A 17615-nucleotide genomic window follows, 5' to 3' on the forward strand; every position below is an offset into this window, starting at 1 on the left:
TAAATGCAATAAATGTTTACAATGTGTAATATAAATGTATTATATCATTGGGGTAGTTTCTGAGCGCACACATAGTTTTGAGAAGCAACATTGCACTTGATAATCATAGGGGGAATATCATGATGAGGGGAACTGAGAAAGAAGGGAGTGGGGTGCTAACAGAATGGAAGGGGCAAGGTGGTAAAGTTGTCAGCAGGGGATCTACAAGCAACCAGGGGAGAAAACAGTGGGGGATCAGATCACCCAGTATCAGGTTGGGTGGGGAGTGGAGGGTATGTGCATATAGGTGTTAGGGTGGAGACAATCCTTGAAGAGGTGGATATTGAGCTCCTTCCTGAACAATAGACGCTAGAGGGCAAGTCTGATGTGGCAGAGGTTCCAGAGTCTTGAGGCTTAAACCGAGAAGGCCTGTCTTCTGGCTATTTCCTTCCTGCACCGGCTGAGTTTGTCTGCACATGTCATTACTTCTGGTGGATTGTGGGCCTCCAGAGATGGAGGGTTTCTCAGTAAGGTAGCTTTGGGGTGACAGCATTTTAGATGATGCAGCAAGATTTGAAGAGGATACAGGCCTGCAGCCGGAGCCAGTGCTGTTTGATGAGGCATGATGTGGACGAATTTGCAGAGTCCTTTTGAGCCATGCTGTAGCATACATGACACATCTCAGGGGTGCTTGGGTATTCATCGGGAGACCTTGGAAAAAGGGCATTGCTGTCCTCCAGGTGGGAGAGGACCAAGGCTTGGACAGCAGATCTGAAGCTGTTTCTGGGATGACGATTTTCTGCAATAGAGAAAGTTGGTGCCAAGTGGTTTGTGTCTTCCTTGCTATGTGATGTTTGAAGGAAAGGTGCCCGTCTTTCGTGTAAGCCATTCAAAATAATGTAATGTGGTCTTTATTTTGCAGATCGCCGACTTTTGCAGGAGGTCTTTTTTCAATTTCAAAAAAGTATTTTGAATTCCTTGGAAGTTATGATGAAGAAATGCAAATCTGGGGTGGAGAAAACATAGAGATGTCTTTCAGAGTAAGTTTGCGTGGGATCCCATATGTATGATCTATGTATTGATGTCTGTGCTTTGTGTGTTAAATAGTGATGGATTTTGAGGTTGTATGAATTGACATGTGCACGAAATACAACTAATGTCCAACATGAACATAAAGTGTTGGATGTAACATTGAACATTTTTAGTAACTTTCAAATGTCCACAGGTATGTTTTTTTTTTGTGGAGGTACATATTTTCTTGGTCCAATGACCTAGAAGGAGTTGTAGGAGTGCATGTGTGCTTGACATCTGCTGCCTGTGATTTCCTGTCTTGTAAATGACACATTTATTTTTAAGGCTCATAACTTGTGAGGTCAAACCTGGTTCCTTAAATGTTATAAAAAACAATTCCCTTTGTATACTAGTTTTCATAGTGGCATAACTGAGGGTTATAGAGGGGTGCAAGTAAGAGAAGTAAATGAGGAGACTCGAGGGTCTTTATTTGCAAACGGTGGTTATCTAATGACATGCAAAAGGGACCTTGAGATAGAACAATGTAAATGCTCTTAGCTGTGCTGTGTAGTTCACAAAGGGCCAATACAACAGTTTGAATGAAAGTTATGAATTGTCAGCAAAACTGCATTAAGAGGTTCATATATTTTTCCACACTAAAACATTCAGAAATGTATCTTGTAAAATAAATTGTTACTTGATGTAGAGTCTAAAGAGTTCAGAAAGTGTAGCTATAATGTAACTTCTATTATGAGCCAATGTTGGGTGAAATCACACTCGCTTTCCTTTTCTTCATTATTTTTCTTTTTTTGTTCTTAGATTTGCATAACTCTTTCATGACTCTAACTCTAAATCTCCAGGCAGAGAATGAAAACATCCAAAAAGAAATGTCAGGCTGAGGCCAATCGGAGATAAAGCGTGAAGGGAGTCATTGATTCAATTAGTCGATCAGAGACTAGCACGACAGGGGTGTGAGTGATCGAGAATTCGAGAGTGGGAGGATGATTATAAGGCAGAGTGACACAGTATTCTCGACCTTCATCCTTTGTTGCAAGCAGATGTATTTCTCCCGTTCTATTAGTAGGGACTAAAGAGATGATATTCTAAGGGAAAAGGTTGGGCCGTAAATGGGACAACATTTAGGATGGGTGCATGTGGAAACAAAGGGGAGAAAGCAGAGAACTGATTGTTGAGACACTGGTATAGTGGGGGTAGCTGAAGTGATAAGCGGTCCAGGAAATTATAAATATTTGTCAACTTTGTTTTCGTTCACTGTTAGTGTGATTTGTGAACTATAGAGCAGTCCCCCATGCTGGAATGCTGGTGAGAAACTGATGAGACTGGGATAAAATGAAGAACTGAACATGGGTACATTTGTTAGAGTATGTTTGATGATTACAATGAAGGGAATTAAACATCCACAAATGCCAAGTGCACTGCCAACAATCTGTGATTTGTCAGTCGCGGAAAAGTCTGTGACGGAAATGTTTGCATGAGAAATGTACGCACCACAAATTTTCGTACATTTCCATGGAAACATTTTCATTACAACACCCGTACATATATACACCCCCACACCCACAACACACCCCAACTCACTCCCCCAACATACCCCCTACTTACCTTTCCTTCCTTCACGTTGTCTCCCTGTGGCGCCGGTTCCCTTTCACTTCTGTGATCGGGAACTGGCGCTGCAGGGTCCTTTGTATTTTATTTTTGTATTTTATTTGGGCAGCTGCGGAGGACACCCACGCAACCCCTGTGTTTGTTTTTTTTTACCTCCGCTCACTATACTATACCGTACCCCCACCGTCTTTTTTATTTTTTTTTATTTACCTACCTGAAATGCATACCACCAAAGTTTCGAACTTTTGGCTGCATGCATTTTCGAACTTTTAGCATTGTAGGAACTTGCTGTGTGGATAATTTGGCCTATTCCCACCTCCAGGGCAGTATCAGGTTGATGGAGGGAGTACCAGCCTAAAATCATAATGTACCTGAAGGTCTTCAAAGCAACTCAGTGTAAAGAATAGGAAAACACCAGTTGCAGGAAAATTGGTTTGCAACGTGAAGGTTCCATCTGGGCTGACAAGGAAACTGAATGGAAAAGTTATGGGTCGAGAAGAATTACTGGCTCTTGGGGTTTAAGAAGTCTGAGCTGAAAAAGTTCCAGCTGTGCCAAGCGATTGGCCAATGAAAAACATGGCTGCCTATTCAAAGGCGTTGCTGGCCACATAGTTCAATGTTCATTTAAAGTACACTCTTTATTATAATGTGAAAACACACCTATTACTGCTTACATAAATGGCTACTTTTTCACCTGCTCTTGGGGCAAGCCGTGCCTGACTGCGATTTCTGAATGTCTGTATTGGCACATTGCCATAAGAACAGTCAGTGTAGGCGTTCTGTTCGTACAACACATTTCAAAGGGTGATACAAGTTCTGTATTCAGTGGTGCTAATTTCTCCTCCAGTATTGAACCATGCTTGTTTTGCCCATACATGTTTGTATACACTCTTGCATAGTGTCAGGTTAATTTATGAGCGCTGTTTTCTCTCGTTTCACAGAAGAATCTACCAAAAGATAGGCTACAAAGTTTGGGGATGGGTCTCCAAAATATATAATGTATCCTGCCCCTAGGTTAAACAATCTTTTGACAATCATTTCTGCCCAATGCACAATATATTTTTGTGTGGGAGGCTTGGTAAGTGTGCTTGATATGACAGTTCATATGTGTCAATCTACTGAAGGCATGCATGTATCATTTGGAAAAAGGGCAAAATGTTGTGATGCTGGGAAACCAACTTCCCTGTTTATGCCGAAGTGCACTTAAGTGTCGACATTGGGAGCATATGAGACACCCTAAGAAGTGCTATAAGTACAAAGCACCATTTGAAAAGCCCCTTGTTTTAGCTTTGATATAGGCATTCATTCAAAGGGTCTATTAGGAGTGAGGCCATAAGGGGCAGTGACATGCTGGCACCACTGATCAGAGAATTTTCCTTTTACCAGTTTGCCTAACTTTTGTCAGTAAAGTTGGGTGAATGTCAAATGTGGATTAGATCCATTTGTTTCAAAGTATTTCTGACATGGCTGAGCCATGGAAGGACAATGTTTTCTTCAATTCTTTGATGGTGCCTTTGTAATATCGTAGATGCGTTTTTGACTGGAGCATGAACCAATATAGAATTGGACAAAGTTTAATAAGTTCTGTTATTTTAAGAATTTATTTTCACTTGTAGACAAAGCACTGTCATCAGGGTAGCCCCACGTTTCGCCCACATAGAAGCTCGCTTGCTGAACTTTCATGTTGCACATTTTTATTGAGGGAGATCTAGTCTTGTTGCCATTCGTTTTTGAAAAACGCATTGCTGTGCTAGAAAGGAACCTCGGATGTCGCTTTTCATTTGTTGAGACCAAGATCCAGTTTGTGTAAATTTCAGGCTCAGGTCAAACGTTTTACCTCCAGTTTGACTGTTAACTTGATTTTATTTTTCTGCCCTACACAGGCCCCTGCTTTTGTTTCCTCTTTGTTAATTTGCACACCCTTTGCTCTTCAGATAGTTGAGAATAAGTCCAGCTCTTACTTGGTACAGAAATACAACGGCATTGAATGGCCCTTGATTGGTGTCAAACCGAGGTAAGGTTTTAGCAATGCAAAACACTGATTCTTAACACGGCTGCTGTCTGATTTGCTGTTAGTCTATCTTGTTTTCCGTCTTTGATTGTTGCTAGCGGCCTACTCTATGAAGGTTGCCCCCTTAATGAAGTCTTTCCTGCATAAACCATCTCAGCTAGACCTGACCTAGACAATGGGGCTTATTTTGGTAGTTCCTGTAATTTGACAGCAAGGACCCGTTCAATGTACACTTTCACATACACGGGTCCCAGCTGACACATTTTCCTCATTTGCACGGAGGAGCGCAAAGAGGGGAGGGCGAAAATGCAGCGTACATGCGTGTGCACCGGACATTTGCATTCTGCCGTGCAAATTGAGTAAACGCACGCTGCTATGTACACATGGCTGGCAGCATTTACAATAGATTCCTATGGAGGCTTCTTACATTTTGCTAGTGCAAAAAGCCAGCAGATGCCCTAGGAATCACCAGCATTTGCGACGGCATGAAAATCCATGCCGCTGCAAATGTTGGAGTATTTGAATGGTGGAAGAGAAGGGAGCTCGGTATACTTCCCTGTCAAGCATGTCTTTTCTTCTGGTCAGTCTTTTACTTCCAGGGTTCTTTACCCTCTTTTTCTTAAACTCTCATGTGGGTGTGAGTCCCAGATTGGCGATGTGATTGCAATAGCTTGGTTTACTCTCCTGCCAAGCACATGTCCTCTCATGGAATATCTGTTTCTCTCAGGGTGCCAGACCCTCTTATTCGTCGGCTCTTATGTGGGTGCGGGCCCCAGACTCGCAATGCTCTTTTGAAATGATTTGGTTTAATATCCTGCTAAGCATATGCTCCCTTCTGTATTGTCTACTTCATTCAGGGTCCCAGACCCTCTTATTCGCTTGTTCTCATTTGGGCGTGGGTCCCAGACTTGCACTGTGCTATTTCAATAGCTTGGTTTACTCTGCTGCCAAGCGTATGCTCCCTTTTGAACTCTCTGCTATTTTCAGGGTCCCAGACTCTCTTACGGTTCTACAGTTGTTCCCCAAGACCTCCCAGACCTCCAGCACGTTTCGCTCAGCCCGCGTTCCTACTTCTCTGGTGCGTGACTTCTGGGCAATAATGCTTCCCTCTGATGCTCCAGCAGCGTTCTGGTGTTCTGTGAGGTCGGCTGCGTCCCCCCCCCCCAATCTATCTTTTTTCAGTTATCCTTTCTCGTTGGCGGTTGCTCTGCCAATCCCTTCTGCCTTCTCTCATAGGATTTCGCTCTCCAGCATCTGGCTGGACTTGGGGACGCCAGTGGTTTGTTCGGGCAGCGTGCAAGGGAGTTCCTCCTCCTGTGCCTGCTTTCTCGTTCACTTCCGTGTTTGTCACCCCCTGCTCTAGTCCCCTGCACGCTGATTCAGTGTCTCACAGACTACCTCTCTAGAAAATGGCTCTCCTCTTGGTTCCCACAGTAAGGGAGTCTCCAGCTTCCTGCATTCCTCACACCCTGCAGGTGCTTTAGGGTTCCCTGTCTCTTTGGGAGGCACAATGGTCCACAGCACCATCTGATTCTGCACAGCATTCCTGCTCCTTGCTCCTTCAGGGAAGGCTTGATACCACTTCCTGGTTTCTTTCCTCGGTTTCTTCCTCTGCTGGACCAATAGGAAGTCGGTAACACTAAACTGTTTAATTTGGTTCCCATAGGTAATCTTCCTGCTTCCACCCTTCTCCCTCATAGTACTGATCTTCTGGCTCTCTTGAGTCACTGTGGTTCTTCTTTGTCACAGTAGTGGGAAAGGGATCTAAAATTGGGTAACTCCTATTCTTCCTTGTCCAAGTACTTTCTAGGGGAACGGTAGTTTGACAATACTTCATGAGACTACTAGGGAAGTGGTTGTTTTTAGGGTTGTTGGAAGGGACTGCGTTCTTTCTGGAGGGTCGTTCCTAATCCCATGAAGGACTTCCTCTCCAGTGCTATCCTCACACGGTACACCACCCCCAAGGGGATTATGTTACTGTGGATGCACTGCCCTGACCCCATGGGAAAAGTCTCACCCTTAGGGGAGAAGTAGTGACGTGTTCAGATTTATTACATGTGGTATTACAGTAATTTGTAGCTACTGTTAAAGTATTAAGTGCAGGATATTGTACACTATTTAATGAAGCATAAGCATAGCCGTCCTGGAAAGAAATTAAGGCCTGGCCAGTGTTTCGGCCATTTCATCCCATAAGTGTTGGACAATTTCCATGCCAATGCGGGAGACTGCTCCCGAACTCCTTTCCCTCTAGTACTGAACAATACCAATGTTTTGGTAATAGGTGGCGCTAGCGTACCACCAAATACACCAAAAAATAGCTAAAACATTCAAGCACACACACACTAAAAAGTTAAAGGTCAGCCATCTGAATGCAATGCATGTTACAGAATCATATCTGATACTGTAAAGCAGCACTAAGGAACTTTGCCAAACAGAAACATGTCTGTATCTGGTCAGAACAACATAAAGAATAAAGCTGGTCTACATTGTCAAAAGCCTTTCTTCTTCAGTAGTGGCTGCAGAAAATCCTGTCTAATGTTTGAAGAGGTCAAAACTGAATAAAACGCATTCATGTTCCTGTGTCTCCTGACCAACAAGTAAACCTATTATAGGGCATGTCATTTCTCCACTGACCCACCAAATACAATAAGGGCAGTTCTTGGTATCTATATCTACCTAATATAATATGGTACATTTATGGGCCAGGTTTCTAATGTCAACCTCCTCAATGGGGCTTCAACCTTTTAAAAAAATCACTCAGAACTCAAAGCCCGATTGTGGGGTTCTCATTAGGCAGCGTTGCTTCAGAATACTCAAACCATCTAGGGCAGCCTGCATATATGCTGTATCTAAGAAGCCAAAGGAGTTTACTAAGTGCCACCCTGTCGGATATCCTTGATAATGTTTTTTGTCAATTGAGCTTTAGGATTTTCCCAAATTGAGATCTGTGATCCCTGGCCGCACCCCAGCTTAATCGCACAAAAACACCCCCGCAATCCTCGCCCGCACACCAGCCAAATTGCAATCCGCGGCAAACAGACCCTTCCTGATGGGACACCCACACCCCAGCCCCCATCACCTGTGCCTCCACCCTGCAGGCAGCCCCCTCCACATGGACAACCCAGCCCCCATCATCCATGATGCCACCCTGCAGGCAGCCCCCTCCACATGGGACACGCCAGCCCCCATCAGCCATGATGCCACCCAGCAGGCATCCCCTTCCACAGGGGACTGCCCATCACCTCACTCTGCATGCAGCCCCTCCACATGGGACACCCCATCACCCGTGATGCCACCCTGCAGGCATTCCCCCCCCTGTTACCAGAATCACCTGCAGTACCCTATGGGAACACTATAGGCAATTAGGACTACAAGTGCAAGCACAATTTCACCTTTGGTACAAGCCTGTACTACACAGTAAAGTGGTAGTGATGGCTGAGCAGCCAGACTTATCTCAAGACTTTACGTGAGCAGTAGAAGAAGTTGCACAAAGTACCAACAAATAGTGATTCAAATATACACTTACTCAAGGTTTCTTGGTAAAAGTATATACATTTATTTACTCCGTCATTTAGAAAACATTACTCTAGCATAAGCAGCTGAATATCACACACTAATAAACCACAGTTACACAACCGGTAAGTAAATGAACAAGTTTAGCTCCCCTGAAGTGGGAGCAAAATGGCACTTCAGATACTTGATAAAGGGGTAAAAAGACAAGGTTATTAGAATAAACAGCCCAAATACATTCATAGGCAGGGCAAAGGGGTTCAGTTAAATACAACTAGCAATTCTTCTTAATAGGCCTGGGCCAAAGTCAATGGCTCAGAGGCTTTTGTATAGGATAGCACAGTTCTGGTAGATAACGGTTAAGTCTTTGCCACAGAGATTAGAAGAATTTGGCTAGGCGAAAAGTTTGACGATTGTTAAGGGAAGGACAAGCTTTCAAAGATTTCCGGATCGTGTTTGCATAGTTCCTTGTTAATGAAGACGAGCTGTCGCTGAGGCAATTGTTCCTGGCAGTTCAAGCAGATCTTGCTGTTCCTGTGCTTCAGTCGTGGGGACAAGGACGACGTTGGGAGGTTCCTGCACTGCCCAGGGATGAGGCCAAAAGCTTTAGCAAGTCGTCGGTTTAAGGTGTGAGTGCCTTAAAGTTTAAAGTCCACAAGCTGGTTTCCTTCCCTTTGGCTATCCGGTTTTCAACAGCACTCTGATGAACATTCGACCAGATGGGGACGGTGTCCAGGTGGCTTGCGAGTTGGTTGTTCCCACCAAACTCAAGGGAATAAGTTAACCTTGAAGGGCTTCTCTGTGGATGGAGTTTCAGGCAATTCGGACCTGCAGCAGGGCTTCACCGGTCATCCAGAAGTTGGGGCAGTCCTCTTCCTTCAGCTCCTCTTCGGTTCTTTCAATCCAAGTAGGCCAACTCTGCTTTCCAAGTCCCAGAGACCTGCTTTTAAACAGTTTTCCCCCAATCATTCCAGCCTGGCTGTCACTCACACAGCAGAGTGGCTGTCCTTGCCGGACAGCCAGCTGGCCAATCACGCCAGAGTGCATTCAGGTGTCCTAGGAGACTAAGCATAGGGAGTTTCGGGCACCTCCCTCACATCCTGTCCACCCCAGACACTGTGGCGCCAGAGGAGGGCTTCAGCACTGAAACCCGCCAATGAACAAAGGGACCAAACCTGGTTTGGCACGCAGAGACAAACACAAGAAGGACCTTTCTTAAAAGAAATGGTGAAAAAAGATGACCAGAGTCTGTTTTTACAGATGGGTATTGGGCGCCATATTGAAAAAAACATGGCTGACCCAATTTTGATCTACCTTTGTTAGCGGTCGGGAAAAATTATAGTAGTTTGATCTAAACTACTGCCACCAGCCATTTAAAGTAGGAAAGGGTAACATTTTCCTGTTACATGAGTGTTTTGACTCAGGGTGCGCTAGGCAACCCCTCCAGCACTTTATAGTAAGATAGTGTGTGCTGAGTCAGTAAATTTAAAGAGACTAGTAAAGTCAATTTAACTTTACATGCTCTGGGAGACGGTAGTCGGTCCCAGAGAAGGTATTTAAACCTTGGGAAGTCTGAAAGACAACCCTGTGTTACTGCCTGAAGGTGCTGTGTAACACACAGAAAAAGATTATGCCTATGGATTTTTTTTTTTAAACTCCATAACCAAAGAACACAAAAGTAAAACGCACATCAAAATACTTGAGTGGGAAAAAAAGGCTCACACTATTTCCAGGTAAAAAATCAAATCCTAGAAATCCAGGAAAGTTGGTCTGGGTCTCAAAAGGTAAGGGAAATTAGCACATATTGAGAATTATCCCTAACACTTCCACATGGGACTCCCCACCCCCATCACCTGTGACACTACCCTGCAGGCAGCCCCCTCCACGTGGGATACCCCAGCCCCCATCACCCGTGACGCCACACTGCAGGCAGCCCCCTCCACATGGGATACCCCAGTTTCCATTACCCGTGACGCCACCGTGCAGGCAGCACCCCCACATGGGACACCACAGCTGCCATCCCCCGTGACGCCACCCTGCAGACAGCCCCCTCCACATGGGACACCCCAGAACCCATCCCCCGTGATGTCACTCTGAAAGCAGCCCCCTCCAGACTGGACATCATCTGCGTGATGGACACCAACACAGTGACATATCAACACTACACCGATGGTGTGTTGTGCACCACGACTGCCGTGTTGTGAAACCAGTCTAAATATCCACCGGAAAATGTATCCTGCAAACCAAAATAAATGCATACACCTGGCCTACATCCGAGTGTGGCAGCTGCTCAAACACAATGCTGTCCGCAACCATCTTCCAACATACACACGTAACAAGTAAATGTTAAAGTGAGGCCCTGCTGGCCATGTGACAGTGTCCAGTCACAAATTCCCAGGGACAAATAGTCCTACAATGACAGAATAAAAAGCATCCTCAATGTGTGCCACATGAACATACACTAGCCAGGCGTCTCACAGCCTGAGCCTTAATGAGCTGCTATTTCTAGAATAGATTTCCTAATTAACAATCAATGTTCCTCCCATTTAACGCGCCTATACACAAGTGTTTGAAGGCACAGTGAGGCAAGGGAGGGGGGGATCAGAGGGAAGACGCACCGATCTTACTAGGCCAGGTGACATTGAGATGGCGCAAGTGCAGGGGAAGTGGGGAAGGGGAAAAGTGTGGAGAGTTGGGGCAGTGCAGCACATGGGAAGGACATTCAAATAAATATAATAACAAAGCAATTAATTAAAGTGCGGCCAGCTGGTCGCAAGTGCAGACATCAGGTGTCAGTTGCTGGCTGGGGGCTGTGGAATACAGAAACTGTCCAAGTGTGGGAGATGCCAGGGTGGCAGTGCGGGGGTGCAAGTGGCGGGGGAGGGGACCTGGGCGTGAGGTCAGAGCGTAGCCAGGTGACCAGTGCAGATTCAGTCAGAAGTTCAGCAGAGGAGAGGAGGAGAGAAAGCACAACCAAAGAGGAATGTTCTGAAGCCTGTTTGAGTACATGGCAATCAGACAGTGCACCACGCATGAGACAGCTGCATTGGTCTGCCGATGTAGAAATACAAAGACATGCCAATATTGTTTGCCAGTGCAAGAGGTTGACCAACACCAGAGATAACTGCACAAACATATGCTGGCATCAAGCAAATCATGTGCAAATATCCTGAACATGTAACACACCCACAGTTACCCCACTCACCTCCCTCACAAACACAGTGAGGGCTAATACACAGTGATGTTGCACATATGAAAGCAAATGCCATTTGTATATTCACCACGCAAATGGACATATGCATGCATGTAACCACACACATCGCCAACGATTGCCAGAACCAGGGCCACAAAACGGACTACCAAGCGGCACACTGCAAAAATAACTGAGAAACAATGACTGTGAGATAAGGAAATAAATTATATTAAACAGTTGTATTGCATTCAAACAGACTGTAAATAAAAGTTTTAAATCTGTCCAAAAAAAGAATGTAAAAATGTCCATGCCCATTAAAATTATTTACAATATCACCAAAAAGAAGAAAAAAATACAATTTCCGCATGGTGAACACTAAAACACACAGTAATACAACTATGTACAAAATAAACATGGAGTAATGCCCAAAGTCCACTCCAATTAATAAAAGGAAAACCACACATGAAGAACTATGTACAAAAAAATGGAGTAATGTCCAAAAGCTCCAAATAATAAATAAAATCAACAGAAACTTATATATAAAAAACTATGTACAAAGGCAGCGAGCTAGTCCTCACCAAGCAAGTCCTCACCAATGTCGCTCAATGTCCGGGCCAGAGCATTATTGAGCACTGTGTCCACTTCCACAATGTGTGCCTCTGTTGTCTCCTCGAGGGCTTGCAGGTCCACCAGCATGGCCCTCTCCCTCGTCTCAAAGTCCCTGCAAGCCTCCTTGAGGATGAGGCGACACCACCTTGCCTGACGCAGTGCAACCTCCTGGCCATGATGAGTCTCGCCTCCAGATCCCGCTGCCTCTCTGTCCGATTCGCTGCCCATAATGCTCCCACACGGTAGAAATCCTAGATTGGAGGTCCACATTTGCATCCTGCCTGATACCTGCCCCCTTTGGATGGTATGCCCCGAGTTACGAAGCCTCCTACTCAGAGCCTGCTTCTGCCATATTGCCCGCTGCCTGCGTCGCATGGACAACCATCTGGCACATGCCCTGCTCCTGGTGCCTGCTCTCCCTCCATTGCCATGGCTCCTGTCTGTAAGTGATTTCAATCAGTCACACACCCAAGTCTCGCCCAGCATGTAGTGCGCAAATGAAACCCTTATTTCTTTTTATCAATAAGTTCAATATTCTGAATGATATACCACTCATATCACACCCTCCTCAAAATACCCCCCAGGTTACACTGAACCAGGAATCAGGCTTGTTGTAAAGGTGTTTATTTAGAATTTAAAATCACAATATATTTTTAATAGGTAACAATCACCAATGGGGTGACGGGAGCAATGAATAATATCTTTAATGCACTAGGAATGATGTAATGAACCCAAAAAGAATGCAGCAAAGAAAAGAATACTTCTGAGTTGATTTGGAACAGATAGCAGTATGGTTAGGGGTTCCCCTTGCAACACCCCTAAACCCACCAATAGGCAATTTAAATAGATGTGAGGAGAGAGCAGGTATTCAGGAATAATGCAGACCAAACAGAATATCACTCCTACCCTTAAACACAAGAGAAACACGGATTTGACTTTTCAACTGTCAGTATGGCTTTGAAATTGGCTGAGCAAAAACACAAAAATATGTTCAAAATGCCTAAATTATAAATTCCTACAGGCGCTGCTTTCAACAGATGCAAGCAAACACAAGCAATGATTTAATCAAAAGTAAACAGTTGAAATCTCAAAGGCAAGGTAGGAAATAATTTAAATGTAATTCACACGTGTAAAACTTTGCCAAATGGAAAATATCTGCAAACTTTTACAATGCGATTTTTGATAAAAACGGGTCAACCGCAATGTTTTGCAATGTGGGTGGTGGAGATAGCTGAGGATGTTGGGTATCAGTAGGAAGTGAAATTTCGCTTCTATCTTAAAAACCGGAGGGTTTAAGGAGCTTTTAGTGAGAGGTGTTTTTCGAAAATAAAGACACGAATTTGGACACAGACTTCAGTTTAAAATCAGAAAATATGGCTTATGCTTTCATTCAAGGCTAGAGCGTTCAGGCTGGGCAACCAAGTCGGGATGAAGTAAGCTATGAGACTGATTCATGACTTCAGTAACAGATTCCCATCACCTTCCCCGGCGGCACCAGTCCAAACACTCAAAGTGGGATTTATGGATCAGAGTTACACAAATAAAGATGACTATAAAAATGGCGCTTTAGCAACTAGACAGAATAAGATAGCACTAAAGATTTTGACACTGTTACTGGTTAGGAAAGTAGGGATAGTTCAGAGATCAGAATGGACCAAGATAATGCAAGGTATACAATAGCTCCCTAGCGTCGTATTAATACTCACAATCCACTGGGATTTTAAGGTTTTTGGACAGTCATGGCTCTGGTCAATGGATTGGATCTATCAAGGAAAGACAGCACCTCAGGCGCGGGAGTGGATCAGCTAGGCCGGTCACCGGAAATACACAGGATCTGCCCTTCTTGTTTCTGGGTATTTCAAATCAGCGGGATGGCTAGTTCATCAGGCAAGCATTATGGTAGCAAGCTAGATAGTTTCAGGATGCTAGTTTCAGGATGCTTTCTCACACCACAGCACTTCACTGGGTTGTAAGGCTTATTTTGAGGATTGAGGCCTAACTGAAAATGGTTCAGCTACTGCTTGGCCTGGTCCTTGGCATCTGGAAGGATGTTGAATGCTGGATGTTGAATGCTGGATCGGAGTGCTTCACTGGAATCAGAAGAGTGAGTCCGTATGTGTTGTCAGCTGTCTCTATGTATCCTTTCAAATGACATTACAAGAATGAGTGTATGGGCTGGCTTAACTAATCTTGCCCCTGTGGACTGGGATTGGATCAGAGTCTCATCTCCGCCTTGCATCTAGGTGATTGGCTCAACCACAGGTGATGTCTATGGTTTGGTTTTCACAATCCTTGGAAACCTCCCGTAGCCACTAGTATCAAAATCAAATTTTGTCCTAACTACATATTTATGCATTTGTAACCTCTACAAAAATCACACACAAGGATTCCATGTGTTATATAATATCTGTTCATCAAAATCCCGCAGCTGTGAGATCTTGTTTCGCCTTTCTGCAGCATTTTGTCCATTCTCCGTGAAAAGTTTTTTCAAACTTTCTCCAAATTTGCACAAATGTGTGTTTATCATAGGGATGTGTGTGTGAAGTTGAATAATTTTAGCATAAATACAGTTCCCAAAAAAAATCACATATATCGCCATTCCTGTTCAGAATATGCTACACAGTTCCACCACAATTTGAAATGTAGTGCCAAAATTTGGACTAACAAATATGCCTTTTTGATATTTTTCACCATTTCTGATAAGTTGAGTCTCGAAAAATTGTTCATTACATGTTCTTAGCAGCGAATGTTCCGCCTTTTGTCTCTTCCCTGGCGCTCAAGGAGTAGCCCCCACCTTTGGGAACCTTCTGCAAGCCAAATTTACGACCACTTCATGCGTCCATTTCCTGGCCTGGAGAATCTGCCATTGTTCAGTCTCTGGCTGCAGACAAAAGTCTGTCCTACCCCACAATTATTATATCTCAGTGAGTATCTGCTGAGAGGAATGCCCTCCCCTTGGGAGAAACCTGTTTTTCCACTTCTTGCAGCCCAGCCAGGCTAATTTATTCTGGATTTTTTGACTTAAAAACCAGCAGAAAAAAAACTTTCGCATCAAATGACCTAGATAAATTACTTTCTTAGATATAAACCCGTGGGATCAAAAACAACTGAAATCTGTGTTTGTTTCAGCAACAATCCTTTTATGTTTGCTAATCTGGCAGACTTTTAGTTTAAATAACTTTAAAGTTCCATCAGGAGGGGGGCATGGCTACGAGGGCCATGTAGGAGGACGTGATCTGGAGGAGCTCCGGAGATCCTGTAATGATCCGGGCGAAAAAGTGCATAATGATGGGCCGACGACCACTGAAAAATACAGGCCACGCGTAGTGAACTTCTGGATGGTGTAGGAAGAACGGCGGCAGAGATCTGTGCGGAAAAGATAAGGAGCACCGGAGACGAAAGACGACACAAAATGGCCGACCAATATTCGGAACAAAGGAAGGAGCAGGCCGCACGGTGACCGAGCGAAAGGGGCGTACTGAGTGCGCATTTGTCATTTGCGCAAAATACAGGTCCTCTGGGTCATGTCAAATAGAACGGTGAGGCCGAAGGCGAAACAGCCCACCTTAGACGACTTCGCTAAGACGTCCCCGGGTCAAGACACTACCAAGAGCAGGGACAAGCCGCCTGCAAGCGGCATGACGACTTCGGGAGCTAACCAAGAAGTCCTAGCTGCGATTGCGGACCTAAGGGCGGCCTGGGAATCTAAACTCGAACTAGACGTCACTGAACTGGAAACGGCGCTGGACCTCAAGGTCGGAGAGGTGCAGGAGGACGTTAATCTACTCCGACAGGATGTCAGGGCCTTGGCGGAGCGCACGGATTCCCTTGAGAAGGAAGTTAGCCCGAATACTGCGGATTGCGCCTCCCATAAGGCCGAATTGCATGCCCTGATACAAAAAGTGGGCAACTTGGAGAGCAGAGCGGAGGAGGCGGAAGGACGAGCCCGACGAAACAAGATCCGCATCGTGGGCCTGCCGGAGGTATTGGAGTGCCACAATCCCACGGAATTCATTGAGTCCATGCTACTGCAAGAGATACCCGGAGGAGCCCTATCCCAAGGATTTGCAGTGGAAAGGGCACATAGAGCTCTAACAAGGAGGCCGCCGCCGGGGAACCCGCCTAGGCCGGTGATAGCCAAAATTCTTAATTGCCGAGATCGGGAGAGGATATTGGAACACTTTCGTAAGGGAGGAACGATTACACGAGGAGCGGCAAACATCACGGCCTACCTGGACTATGCCCTGTCTGTGCAGCGTAGCCGCATGAACTTTGGGACGGTAAAGCGGAGATTGAGAGAGGCGGGCCACAAATATGTTACTGTATCTGGCAAAATTGAAAGTCATTCATAAACACAAAACTTTGTTTTTTGAGACCCCGGAGGATGCCATGGGATGGTTCGATGCGCAAGGATGTCCCCAGGAGTCAGAAGTTCGGACGGAGAAAGAGCACGGAAGAGATAAGTAATGCACGAAGAAGGTGCCACAAGATGGCGCGGCACGTGGGACTTGAATATAGTCGTTTGCGAAGCCTTCAGTAGAGAAGGTCAGACTATTTCACTAAATGTTATAAGCACTGTAGTTATTATTGAATTAACGGGAGCCTTACAGAGCGGTTCTCTTTACCCCACAACAATTTTAGTTAAGTGGCCATTAGGGCGACTTCACCCTACTGAGCTCTGTGCATTGTTTGGTGCTTGCAGGGCTAGATGTGGGGGTGCCTGAGTTCTGAAAATGGAGCTGGGCAGCAGTTGGGGTGTGTGATGTTGGGGAAGGGACTGGTGGGGGGAGGGGAGGGAAGTTGGGAATTTGCTGTGTGCATAGTTATGGGGAGTTTGAGCTGGTACGAAAAGCTACAAGCAAAGATGGAGAGCTGTATCTGTATCACGTGGGCAAAGGGGAGTCGCTACACGGAAGGCAAGAAGACACTCATGAGCCATGGGGGACCTTAAGATCGTAACATGGAATGTCAGGGGACTTAACAGTTACTTAAAGAGAAACAAAGTCATGATGTACTTAAAAAGACAGAAGATTGATATTGCGTTGTTGCAGGAAACACATTTGACCCAGCAAAAATTGGAACTGGTGGGGAAGAAGTGGAGAGGTACTGTAGTAGGCTCTCCGTACTCTGCCTACGCTAGGGGAGTGCTGGTCTGGGTGGCACCGCACGTTCCGCTCCAACTTACACAAGAGGTGGTGGATACGGAGGGGAGGTTGGTCATGTTAAAGGCTTTGGTAGAGAATAGAGAGGTGTGCATTATAAATACGTATGCCCCCAACCAAAACACAGCGACGTATTTTAGAACCCTGTGTACTCATCTGGGCGCGTGTATGGGAGCAGCGGTTATCTGGGAGGGGATTTCAACTGCGTGCTCAACCCAAAGGCAGACAGATCTGATGGGAAGATTGATAGGCCCACCCCAGCGGCCAGGGTATTGCAGACATTACTAGACGACTTTGGGCTGGCAGATGTTTGGAGACTGAAACACCCTAATGAAACACAGTACTCGCAATACTCAGCTCCGCAGCACCTGCACACGAGGCTGGATTACTTTTTTGCCACACCAGATGTGGTGATAGAGACCACCCAAATAGACTATAGAGCGAGGGTCCTGTCGGACCACTCGCCTCTGGTGCTGAGCTGGCAGTACTGCCGCCCCAGGGCGCGGATACCGAC

General features: G+C 45.4%; 1 protein-coding gene across 9 annotated transcripts in view; it reads left to right on the forward strand.

The window, feature by feature from the left end:
* The window catches only part of GALNT3 (polypeptide N-acetylgalactosaminyltransferase 3), a 684564-nt gene that overhangs the window by 420513 nt on the left and 246436 nt on the right, over positions 1–17615 (forward strand). For all 9 annotated transcript variants that reach the window (XM_069616285.1, XM_069616286.1, XM_069616289.1 and 6 more), the window contains one exon: positions 902–1019. In XM_069616285.1, coding sequence (XP_069472386.1) covers positions 902–1019 — 118 coding nt within the window. The remainder of the gene's footprint in view (positions 1–901; positions 1020–17615) is intronic.

Source organism: Ambystoma mexicanum, chromosome 9 (genome assembly GCF_040938575.1).
Source record: "Ambystoma mexicanum isolate Mex_15411 chromosome 9, UKY_AmexF1_1, whole genome shotgun sequence".
In the NCBI taxonomy this organism is placed as follows: Eukaryota; Metazoa; Chordata; class Amphibia; order Caudata; family Ambystomatidae; genus Ambystoma; species Ambystoma mexicanum.